This window comes from Pongo pygmaeus, chromosome 3 (assembly GCF_028885625.2).
Source record: "Pongo pygmaeus isolate AG05252 chromosome 3, NHGRI_mPonPyg2-v2.0_pri, whole genome shotgun sequence".
Taxonomy (NCBI): domain Eukaryota; kingdom Metazoa; phylum Chordata; class Mammalia; order Primates; family Hominidae; genus Pongo; species Pongo pygmaeus.
The window spans coordinates 158,010,680-158,023,198 of NC_072376.2; the positions used below are offsets into that span (position 1 = coordinate 158,010,680).

At 37.8% G+C, this 12,519-nt stretch overlaps 1 protein-coding gene across 6 annotated transcripts in view; it reads right to left on the minus strand.

The window, feature by feature from the left end:
* OTUD4 (OTU deubiquitinase 4) overlaps positions 1-12,519 on the minus strand; it is a 51,197-nt gene that overhangs the window by 13,123 nt on the left and 25,555 nt on the right. For 3 of the 6 annotated variants that reach the window (XM_054486726.1, XM_054486724.1, XM_054486729.2), the window contains exons 8-13: positions 9,149-9,215; positions 8,783-8,897; positions 8,625-8,689; positions 5,746-5,840; positions 4,000-4,103; positions 3,711-3,897 (exon numbers count right to left, since the gene is read on the minus strand). In XM_054486726.1, coding sequence (XP_054342701.1) covers positions 3,711-3,897; positions 4,000-4,103; positions 5,746-5,840; positions 8,625-8,689; positions 8,783-8,897; positions 9,149-9,215 — 633 coding nt within the window. Of the gene's footprint in view, positions 1-3,710; positions 3,898-3,999; positions 4,104-5,745; positions 5,841-8,624; positions 8,690-8,782; positions 8,901-9,148; positions 9,216-12,519 lie in introns of all 6 variants that reach the window. The other 3 variants (XM_054486725.1, XM_054486723.1, XM_054486728.1) reach the window with 1 other exon arrangement.

Consider the following 12,519-nt stretch of genomic DNA (forward strand, 5'->3'; position numbering starts at 1 on the left):
TCAAAGGGAAAGTTATTAGTTTAGGTCTCAAAAGCATTCTCACTTTCTGTTCTAAGTAAAGGGGAATGGTCCAATGGGACACTAGGACCATCTTCCCACTTGTTTATGACACCACCAAAGGAGACAGAGAGCTGAAAAAGAAAAACTAAAACATGTCAGACTGGATACCAATTGCATAGATAAGACTGCTGTCATTTCAACATAATTTTGGTCAAAAAAGGATGACAAGAAATTCATGAAAAAGAGTTTAGTACCCTATAATCCAACCCTAATGTACTATATGGCTTATAACTATTAAAGGCAGTATGAATACTATTTCTATCATGTCTAACAGTTCTTCAAAATGGAACATGAATATCTAAAAACCTGTAAGAAAAATACTTTGTCACAGTACAAAGAAATATTATCCTCCTCAACAAAGTAGAGCACTATGATGTTATCTGATTTTTTTTTAACCTCTGAAATAAATAGCCATTTCATGTCCTATTTATAATCACACAGTCCCATTTATAATCACACTCTAACTACAATAGGGCAGATGTCAGCCCTAATGGTATCGATGAAAAAAGGGAGGGACAGAAAATCTGGACTCTCAAAATTTTAGACCAATCCTTCCCAAATCCCAGTGGTAAAAAATTTTGAAGAGGACACAGCAACTGTCAGGAGTCTCTGGAAAATTAGCACTACCTTATCACCATCTCCTATCACCCAAAAAAAATGACCACTACTGTATGGCCTTCATCTCATCCTCACCTACCACACAGAGAGAAGCTACTACTATCTATTTTCATCTAGCTTGAAGACAGATATTCAGCCACAGTATTTCATGGATAGCCACATTAATGAAAGCATATATGGCAATCTTGCTTGGTTTTTGGTTATATTCTGTGTTTTCTCCACAGGAAGAGACAATTATCAATGAAGAAAAACTGGAAAAAGTGAGAGGCCAAGAAGGTCTCATATCCAGCACTACAGTTCTCTTTTGCTCTATAACTAGAAGAAATTCAAAAGTGATGTGTTACAGATTAGAAATACAGTGAAGATGAACTGTACTGGGCTTAAATCAATTAGATTGTTAGCTATAAAATTCTAAAATCTGACTAGATTTTGTAATAGTCTTACTTTAAATACTCAATAAAGTTTTTAAATGTTTTAATACATTCGTAAAATTCACTCACACACACAATGGAGAAGGCATACTAACCTAATGACAAACTGCAAATACCACTAGGTTCTAATGTAATTAGTCACAATGTCAAAAAATCTCTAAAGATTCATGTCTATGGTATTAATTACCACTGCCTTGTCACACACCATCAAGTATTTTTATATACCAAGTAACACATATAGCTAACACATAAAAAAGGATCCTAATAAGATATGCTTCTCTATACCATAGTATTAAAAACACTGTTGATTAGAGGCCGGGCGTGGTGACTCACACCTGTAATCCCAGCACTTTGCAAGGCAGAGGTGGGCTGATCACCTAAGGTCAGGAGTTCAAGACCAGCCTGACCAACATGGTGAAACCCCGTCTTTAATAAAAATACAAAATTAGCCAGGCATGGTGGTGCATGCCTATAATCCCAACTACTCGGGAGGCTGAGGCATGGGAATCGCTTGAACCCGGGAGATGGAGGATGCAGTGAGCCAAGATGGCGCCACTGCACTCCAGCCTGGGCAACAAGAGTGAAACTCCGTCTCAAAAAAAAAACTGTTGATTAAAAGTATTATTGGTACAAGACATCTATCTGAGCACTATACCAATTCATAGGCGATCAGAGTCAACACCAGAAACACACTGGATTATAAATTCAGTTTATAATAAACAAGTTTATTTAAATTAGCCATTTTGTAGTCTATGTGTATTTTCTTTTTTAATCTTTAAATCGCTAAAGAGTACACTTGTGTTCAAGGAAAAAGAATATTGCTTTTTCTATCAAAAAATGAGAATGTTATTAAACAATTACTTTCTGCCTATAACCTTCCTATAGTTACTTTATATTTTTAGGTTTCCAAAGTTAACATTCAAAGTAAGTTAATATCTTAGATACTTTTCGTGCATTGAGTAAGCTACCACCAGGGGCTACTGGAGTTGGTCAATGTCCAAACAACAAACTTCAGCCATAACTAGTTGATTAGTGGCATAAATTCTGTCTGTTTGGGAGAGGTAATATAACGGATTAGAATCATTAGTATTTGTTATGGATTGAAGTGTATTTCTCAAAAAGATATGTTCATATTCCTAATCTCTAGTACCTGTGCACATGACCTTATTTAGAAACAGGGTCTTCTCAGATGTAATCAAGTTAAGGTGAGGTCATACTGAATAGGGCAGGACCTAAACCCAGTATGACTAATGTCCTTACGAGAAGAGACAGACACAGACACATGGGGAGAACACCATGTGATGATGGAAGCAAAGAATGGAGTGATGCACCTACAAGCCAAGGAACCTCAAGGACTGCAGTCAACTCCAGAAGTAGGAGGCAAGCATGGAACGGATTCTCCCCTAGAGCCTTCGGAGAGAGCATGGCCCTGGCAACAACTTGATTTCAGACTTCTAGCAACCCGAAGTGTGAAAAAACAAATTTCTGTTGTTTTAAGCTGACCAGTTTATGGTATTTTGTTACAACAGCCCCAAGAAACTAAAATAGTATTGATAAATGTCAGCTTAAGAACCTATAATTCTGTCTTGAAGATGCTACATAAAACATATGTTTTCTTTCCTTTCTTTTTAAGACAAGCCAACTACAATAGTGAGAAGGGGTGAAAGAGTAGGAGTTTGATCTGTAACTGACTGTGAACAATCAACTGAGGTAACTCACAACCTTCACACCAGCCTATACATCTTCAGTGACAAAATGTTAAGTGCATTCACAAAAAAGGGAACATCCAAATGCCGAAATAATGGAACTAAAGACCAGAGGGTTAGCAAACACATAAGCTGATGCTACAGCTCTTCGGGCAATTGAGAAGGTGCTTTGATGGGAAAGGTACTTGTCATAGTCACCTATGAAAACTCCATAGGAAACACAGTCATATTTGCATGATGAAGACAGTTTCAACATAAGACACGGCCTCTCAAATAAAGCTCTTCCAAAGGGCTATAAAATTACTGAACAGAAAGGGAAGACTAGGGAAAAATTAAAATCCACATAGCACAGGAAAATTATGATCCTAAAAGTTCATCTGCCTCTGGATACTTAGTCAGAATGCTGATATTTGTAATTTCACAGACCTAAAATTGTAGCCCCATTCAGTATTAAGAGACATCACCACAATCAAAACTTATCAGATCAAAGTAAACCAACAATTTTGGGCTGCTTTAAGTTCTCGTACAAATGGGAGTATCCTCACCTCCCAAGGAAATAGGAATGCAATCTGGAATCCAGTATTTACCATATTACAAGCCACCAGAAAATAATTAAGTGCCAGAATAGGATTGGGCTAGAATAAGATCTCCCAAACCATTTGAAAAAATTACTAAAAAATAAAGGTCTCTCTATATATACTTCCTTGCCTTGTTTGAAGAGAATTATAAAGAATTGAGATCCTCACATGAAGTTTTATCCAAAATGCTCTTAATACTAATATAGGGACAATGATATGAATAAAAAGTCATAATTATTTAAATGCACATAATGTGGCAAATATAACAAATGCCTCTTACTTGATTTCTATACTTCTCTTGCATTCAAGAAGGTTACCTTACGATCTGTGAAGGTGTCCGGCTAAGATTTTTGTGCTCACTGGAGAATTTCTGAGACTGTGACCCTGAAGAATGACTAGAGAACGCATGTTGTCTTACTCCTGAAGGATGCTGCAGTCGAGGAGGTAGTGCTGATGGGGCTTTTATTGGCTTGCTTGGATTCTTTGGCCCTCTGTAATCCACATCTGTTGTAAGAACCCAAAAGTACATCATAATATTCATATTATAAACAATCCCAAGTACCATCATCCTAATCCCAAAGGAATGATAGCTTGATGTGCTCCTACCAGAATGGAAATTTTGTCCAGAAGTGGAAGGTTTTTTCATCTTCTTCCCTGACACTGTGTTCCAGCTTTCTGGGGGAGGTGCCTTGAGGTTCTTTGATGTGTGCCTTCGAAGGGGAAAAGACTTGTGATAGCTTAAAATACCTTAGTAAGAATACTTAAATATTCTGCATATTTATTTTCAGCTTATACAAGAATTTCTAGTTTTATTTCTTACATTATAAACAAATTACAATTGAGGTACCAATTGCATTTACCAATCCAGATGTAATTCTAATCAAATAAAATGATATAAATCAAAAGCATATTTTCTAATTTTAAAAAAAGACGGTTGAATCACAATCTAAGCAAAAGTTAAATAAATACAGAACGACTTATTCTGTTAGACAGGATAATGGTACTGTAGTTAAGATGGGGAAGGAAGTCTTTATTCTGTTAGAGAAACATATAAACATCTACTGGAGAAATGGTGTGATGTTTGGATTCCTTCAAAATATGCCAATTTCATTTTCATTTTTTAAAAACATATTAGGGAAAATAGAATAGAAAATATTGCCAAGGCCAGGTGCAGTGGCTCATGCCTGTAATCCCAGCAACTTGGGGAGGCTGAGGTGGGCGGATCACAAGGTCAGGGGTTCAAGACCAGCCTGGACAACATGGTCAAACCCCGTCTCTACTAAAGATAGGAAAAATTAGCCGGGCGTAGTGACGCATGCCTGTAATCTCAGCTACTTGAGAGGCTGAGGCAGGAGAATCACTTGAACCCGGGAGGCGGAGGTTGCAGTGAGCCAAAATTGTGCCACTGCACTATAGCCTGGGTGACAGGGCAAGACTCCGTCTCAAAAAAAATGAAAAAAGTTGCCAAATGCTGTTAGTTGCTAAAAATGGGTGTTGAGTTATATTGGGATTCAAAAATTGTGCTGTTGGTTATAATGGGGATCTATTCTTAATTTGTATATGTTTAAATTTTTCCACAGTAAAGTTTAAGGTGTGACTTACTACCTTTTTCTCTAATAAAGCCCAGCAGCAACTGAAACAAAGATGCTCTAAAATAACGCTGTATAAAGTAAGCCAACAATATTTTGCTACTCCATCTGACAAACACTGACTGAATACTAACTACATGCAATGCAGTACTGAATGAATTTAAAATGAATCCCTCCAAAGCTCCCATATTATGATCTAGTCAATTTCTTGAACTGCCTTTGTGCACAATGGTACATTTTAAACAAACAGTAAGCAACAAAACAAATAATCTTCATTTAAAGTTTGACAATGTGCAAAATACTAAATTTGCACATTTAGTTCTTTCCTAGAGGTCGGAACAAATATACTTTCTTTTTTTTTTTTAAGACGAAGTCTAGCTCTGTCGCCAGGCTGGAGTGCAGTGGCTCACTGCAACCTCTGCCTCCCTGGTTCAAGCGATTCTCCTCCCTCAGCCTCTCGAGTAGCTGGGATTTACAGGCATGCGCTGCCATGTCCAGCTAATTTTTATATTTTCAGTAGAGACAGGGTTTCACTATGTTGGCCAGGATGATCTCGATCTCCTGATCTCATGATCCACCCATCTCGGCCTCCCAAAGTGCTGGGAATACAGGCATAAGCCACCGTCCCTGGCCCAAATATACCTTCTATACATGGGCAATTATCTTTCATTGAATTTGCAAATACTGAAGGCCATTTTAAAATGCTCATGATTAGGCTAAATGGAGGAGGCAGTAAATGCCTTAACTGAAGAGTAGTACATACTTCTTTCCCAGTTCTTCAACCAAAACTGGTCCATTCTCAGAATGAACTCCTTGAACATCTGCATTCAAAAATTTTCCATTGTGATCCAACCTAACCTGTTAAAAATTCCAAAAATGAAAAGGAAAAAAAAAAATCAGTCATCTGCTTCCTTTGCATTAATCATCAGTTTTTTGCAGTTTTTTTTTTTTTTTCCTTGAGACAGGGTCTCGCTCTGTCACCCAGGCTGAAGTGTAGAGGCGCAATCTTGGCTCACTGCAACCTCCACTTCCCTGGTTCAAGCCTGGGATTCTCCTACCTCAGCCTCCCGAGTAGCTGGGATCACAGGTGTGTGACACCACACTCGGCTACTTTTTTTTTTTTTTTTTTTTTTGTATTTTTAGTAGAGACAGGGTTTCACCATGTTGGCCAGCCTGGTCTCAAACTCCTGACCTCAAGTGATCCACCCGCCTCAGCCTCCCAAAGTGCTGGGATTACAGGCGTGAGCCACCACACCCGGCTTTTAAAATTTAGTCTTTAATTAAACAGAAAATAAAGTTTATCAGTAAAAACAAAATAAGTTCAAATAGGTCTACAATAAAATCCATCTCCTTAACCTCCCAGACCTCCATATCTCCTACCTAAAAGAAAGAAAACCTTTTCTTCTTTGTCCTTCTAAATTTTTTTCTAAACTTATTTTCTAAATTGTTCAAAAAGTAGGAGCACAGCATGTTAAGGCTCTAAACAAAAGAGGCAACACGTCCTGGTTCTGAAGGCAGGGCTGTGGCCCCACATACCCCAGGCTTCCAGGTCTGGCTTTTCCACTTGCCAGCAATATGACCTTGGGCAAGTTATTTTCCTCTCCTTCAGTTTCCTCATAATGCAAAATGGAGCTAATAATAGTACCTACGTCACAGAACTCATGGAGATGGAATGAGGGTGCATAGGATACACATAAAGGATACCAACTTGCACACAGCAACCACTCTACAAGTGAGAGCAACTATTATTACAATTATCTTCCCATTTTTCCTATATTAAAAATGTGCAACTGTGATTTTTATCCCTAAAAATAGATCCATTAACTGTTCTCTAGCATACAATTAATATTACGCAGTTGTAAATCCATGATAAAAGAGTAAATAAGCCTAAGTTTTCTTCCTATAGTTAAACTGCCCACACTGAATTGTGCACCTGCCAAGTACAACATACAGGACAATGCTTTAAGCAACCTCCCACTTTTAGTAGTAAATCAAAGTCCTCAAGCTGATATTTCATTCTTCATCAATGACAATAGACATTTTTCCTTCAAAAGTTTCACAATAAAAAAATTCTTTCCTGAACTTAGTTGTTATCAAAAGTTTAAACTACATCTTACACACCTGAGTAAACAAGGCACCTTAGAGTCATCTCAGTTTCTTAAAATTTTAATGAGATGTTATCCAAATAAAATGGTCAAGTAGTACAGATGGAAATAAAATACTCTAAAAAGGAAAAAAATGAAAGCCTGTGCTTTACCATCTATTTTATCAAAAGCACCTACTTTACCAAAAGCAGTTTCAACCTCAAAGGAAATATGCTTGACTTAAAACAAGCAACACGACTTGAGTGATACAGCATAAGCCATCTTCTCTTTTGCGAAGGGTGGGGAGAGAGACCTTTAAACCCTGGATTTAATCTCATTTGTTCTCTTTCAAGTTTTCCCAATCAATGTAGTAAAAACTTCCACAATTCCCTTCTACAATTAGAGCAGATTTATGACAATCCCATAAGGCAGTACCTGAATGAATCATGTTCTCTTCTCCCTCACCTTTAAATGCCCCAGAACCAGAACTATTAAAGGTTCTTAAGATAAAATCCTGGCTAATCAGATGACTTCACATAAACCAATTTATCATAAAGTAAATAAGTGTTTCCTCTATAAGTCAAAAAGAAATGTTTGCCAGTGGCTGTTTTAAAGTAGTTTTTTCAAAGGCAACACTTTTTGATGGAAATAATTTCTGATGAGAATTAACTTCCACGTAACATTTTTTGTGTATGTGGGGGTTTTGTTTTTGTTTTTGAAATAGCAATATTTTTCCACAAATGAAGAACAAAAAACAAGAAGAGACCTTGTAAATTATCTTACCTAGGGTTTCTTCTGCCTAAGCATTACTGACACTTTGGACTAGGTATTCTTTGTTAGAGGGAGATGAGGGAGGCTGTCCTGTCCATTGTAGAATGTTTGGCCACAGCTTTGGCCTCTACCCACTAGATGTCAGTAGCACCCTCCCAGCTGTGACAATAAAAAATGTCTCCAGACACTGCTGAATGTTCGATGGTGCGGGGCGGGGCGGGGGGGGATGCGGTGGAGTGAGGGTTAACCACTAGTTTAAGAAACACTGATTTTAATCCAACTTTTTCCTTTAACAATCAGCTACTCAAACCCAGGGCAGCTGCTTATTCAAATTAATTGGCAAAAACTCCTCTGTGGTTCACTTTCTTTCCTCAGTCCAACAGTAAACACCGTGTACGTGTCAACATCTCCCAAGACGATTTTCATAAACAAAACTAAATGACCTTATAAAGTATATTTTTAATCCATTTCAGTCAATTTTAACAAAAATACCTCAATATCTGAAATGTTATCGTTACTTCTTTGAACCAAGTAATACCAAAGGCTGAATTGTTTTTAAAGATCATGTGATGGGATGCCACGGTTTTAGATACATATAATTTTAGCAATGTATTCAAATGACTCAAAAAGCTAAATACTTGTAAACTATTAAAACGTATATACATGATAAATATATTCTGAAATCCCAAATTAACAACATATTCACACCTCAGCTGTTTTTTCGGTTCGTATTAGAAAAAGCAAAGTTTCAAGTAAAATCTCTTCTTCTTTTACATAAGTCACTTACTTGACATTTGTCTCCAACTTCATATTGTAAGCCAGCAGCAATGGAATAATCATGTTTTTGCTGAGCTGTTTAAAAAAAAAAGGTCAGTATAATATAAAGTTGACTTATTTTCGAGTGCTACAAAGCAAATTTATGGAAAATGCAGACTTTTAACTCACCTTGTTTAGACTTCAGCCAAATTTCATATTCCACATTTCTATAGACTGCAGGATTGAGTGACTTAAGAACCTTTCTAGACAAAGGCCGGCTAGTAGAGTTCCCATTGTTCTTCAGCTGCTAAACAAAGTCAGGAAGTCCAATCAACACATAAGTGCTTTTAAAACACTTTTGTTTTAGATACATGTAAAACTAAAGTCAAATGAAGAAAAGAAACTTCAAAAAATTAGGAAGCCATCAAATCAATTTCTTAGTAGATGATCCTGACTTGACTGAAATGTACCAGAAAAAAGAAAAAAATTAAGATTTTAATGTATATGCTTTCTTATATTAAAGAACTACATTTAAAACCACTTTTAAAAAAATACCTCATTGCCTGACAAAGGTTTAAATCCATTCACATCAGCAGCAGCAGCAGCAGCAGCAGTTTTACTCCTACAAAGAAAGATAACCATAATTGGGGCAGAAAAAGGTATTTGCATGTAATTACCTTCTAACCTCATCTAAAAGTCTTCAAAGTCAGAACTATGCTCCAAAAAGAGCTATATTCCAGTGAGCTCATGCAAGTTTTAGTATAAGTGTATCTATATATAAAAAGGTACATGTATGTAACTGTGTGTATATAAGACAGAAGTCAAAGACAACAGTAATTCTAACTGGCTCAGTAATTAATAAGAAAACATAAATAAACTGTGAAATTTGGGTGGGTAGAATAATTGAATCCACAAAACAATGTAAAAACTTCCTTTCAATATACACGAGCCCCGTTTAAAAAAAAAATCCATTTACAACAAAAGTATCTACAGGCAGATTCAACAACCCTTTTACTAAAAATACTCTACATCAGCCAGGCACGGTAGCTCACGCCTGTAATCCCAGCACTTTGGGAGGCAGAGGTGGGCAGATCACCTGAGTTCGAGAGTTCAAGACCAGCCTGACCAACATGGAGAAACCTCATCTCTACTAAAAATACAAAATTAGCTGGGCGTGGTGGCACATGCCTGTAATCCTAGCTACTCGGGAGGCTGAGGCAGGACAATCGCTTGAACCCGGGAGGCGGAGGTTGCAGTGAACTGTGATCACACCACTGCACTCCAGCCGGGGCAACGAGCGAAACTCCGTCTCAAGAAAAAAAAAAAAAAAATACTCTACGTCAAATAATGTTCAGCACAATGAAAGCACCATCATTAGCCCTTTAAATTCACTGTCACATACATACCTACACATTCATATACTCAATAAATAACCTGATTGTCTACTATGTGCCATGCACTGTACATAGCTGGCCCTTGAACAACACAGGTTTGAACTGTGCAGGTCCACTTACACACAGGTTTTTTTTTTTTTTTTTTTTTTTTCCAACCAAAAGCGGATAGAAAATACAGTATTCTTGGGATGTGACACCCAAGTATACAGAGGGCCAGCTTTTCATATAAACAGATTCACAGGGCCCGTGGTAGCACTTGAATATGTGCAGATTGTGGTATACTCAAGAGTCCCAAATCTCCTGGTACACACCAACGGATGACTGTATTATTAGGTGCTGGGGTCTAGCATTTAAGAGAACAAAAACTCCACCTACATGAAATGTACAATCTGGTGACAACAGATAAAAACTAAATAAGTAATGAGTATGTTAAATGCTGATAACTGCTATAAAGGAAAAAAAAATAAGTAGGCAAAAAATGAGTGTTGAGATGTAGGCTGATATAATTTAGCTTTGTGTCCCCACCCAAAATCTCATCTTGAATTGTAATACTCCCCAAGTATCAAGGCCAAGACCAGGTGGAGATAATTGAATCATGTGGGTGGTTTCCCCCATGCTGTTCTCATGATACTGAGTTCCCACAAGATCTGATGGTTTTACAAAAAAGAGGTTGCAGAGGCTCATGCCTGTGATCCCAGCACTTTGGGAGGCCGAGGCGGGCGGATCGCCTGAGTTGGGGAGTTCGAGACCAGCCTGACCAATATAAACCCCACCTCTACTAAAAATACAAAATTAGCCAGGCATGGTGGCGCATGCCTGTAATCCCAGCTACTCGGGAAGCTGAGGCAGGAGAATCGCTTGAACCCGGGAGGCGGAGGTTGCAGTGAGCCGAGATCACACCATTGCACTCCAGCCTGGGCAACAAGAGCAAAACTCCGTCTCAAAAAAAAAAAAAAAAAAAGAAATTTTAATAATGCAATAGAAAGGTAATCCACATTCCAAGGACAACAACAGTGCAGTATAAAAAGAAAAACACAATAGTGAACACATCTTGTTACACACCCGCTCTACCATCTCTGGTAAACTTCTCCAACTTACTAGCCCCTACTCTACACTTCACCTGCCAACTGCCATACAAGACCCAGTTGTTTCTAACACCATTAACAGCAGCAGCAACCAAAGGGCATGTGCAGAAGTCCCCCAACCTCAATCACAGGTAATAAGTTGTAACAAGCTAGTCATTCTCTCTTCCAATGTCCCCCACGCTCAATGACACGGTGCTCAGAGAGAACCGTAAAGCAAAATTTCTACCTATGCAAAGTCAGTCTATTCTAGAATTAAATTTACAATGGCAGACACTGATTCAAGTTAGAAAGAAATGGTGGCCAAATTTTCAATCAGGATCAGAAAATTTTAATTCAATAAATACCTGGAATTACAAATCAAGAGATATACAGGCCGGGCACAGTGGCTCACGCCTGTAATCCCAGAACTTTGGGAGGCCAAGGTGGGCGGATCACAAGGTCAGGAGATCGAGACCATCCTGGCTAACATGGTGAAACCCCATCTCTACTAAAAGTACAAAAAATTAGCCTGGCTTGGTGGCAGGCGCCTGTAGTCCCAGCTACTTGGGAAGCTGAGGTAGGAGAATGGCGTGAACCCAGAAGGCGAAGCTTGCAGTGAGCCGAGATCGCACCACTGCACTCCAGCCTGGGCAACAGTGCAAGACTCTGACTCAAAAAAAAAAAAACAAAAAAAAACAAATCAAGAGACATACATATATTTTTTAAGTTATTTTTATAATAAAGAATTAGATATCCTAAGCCTTAAGTTCCATTTCTATCTCTAGTGTCACAGAGTGTAACATACCAAGTACAATCCTTTCATATTCTCATACAACAATATATACTTTTAGCTTCAATAAGAATACAATAGGGTTGGTTCTTACAAAAGACAGAGTAAACAACCTAATATAATTGATAACTAATATACTGGATACTGTATCTAGGACCCAGGCTATGTACTTTATATGCTATCTCAGATTTAATCTCTTGAATTGTCCCTTTTGAGGAAATACTGATTATATCCTAATTTTAGAGTATTGGAATTAAGGCTTCTTAGAGAATTTAAGTAACCTGCCCCAAGTCAAGTTAGCAGGAAGCCATGATTGAAACCAGAGCCCAACCTCTTAAACACTACCTTGTACGTCTTGTGTGAAAAAGAAAGCTAAGCCTCAGAGACTCTACGTTGAGACATATTTACTCACAACCTACACAGAGGCATTATCCAGAGGTGTTCACATACTTATAACCCCAACTTGGAACTTTCATTATCTAAAAAGAGGCACTACCTAAGAAAGAAAACAGTAAAAGAAAGTGAAGGAAATCAAAACTTCATTACTGGGTATGTGAACAATTGAAATTGACAAGTTAACTTTAAACTTTTACAATACACACACATATAGGTAGGACCAAATTTATTCTACAAATATGCATCTAGATTGCAGACATAAATTCTCATCAACCAAAAACA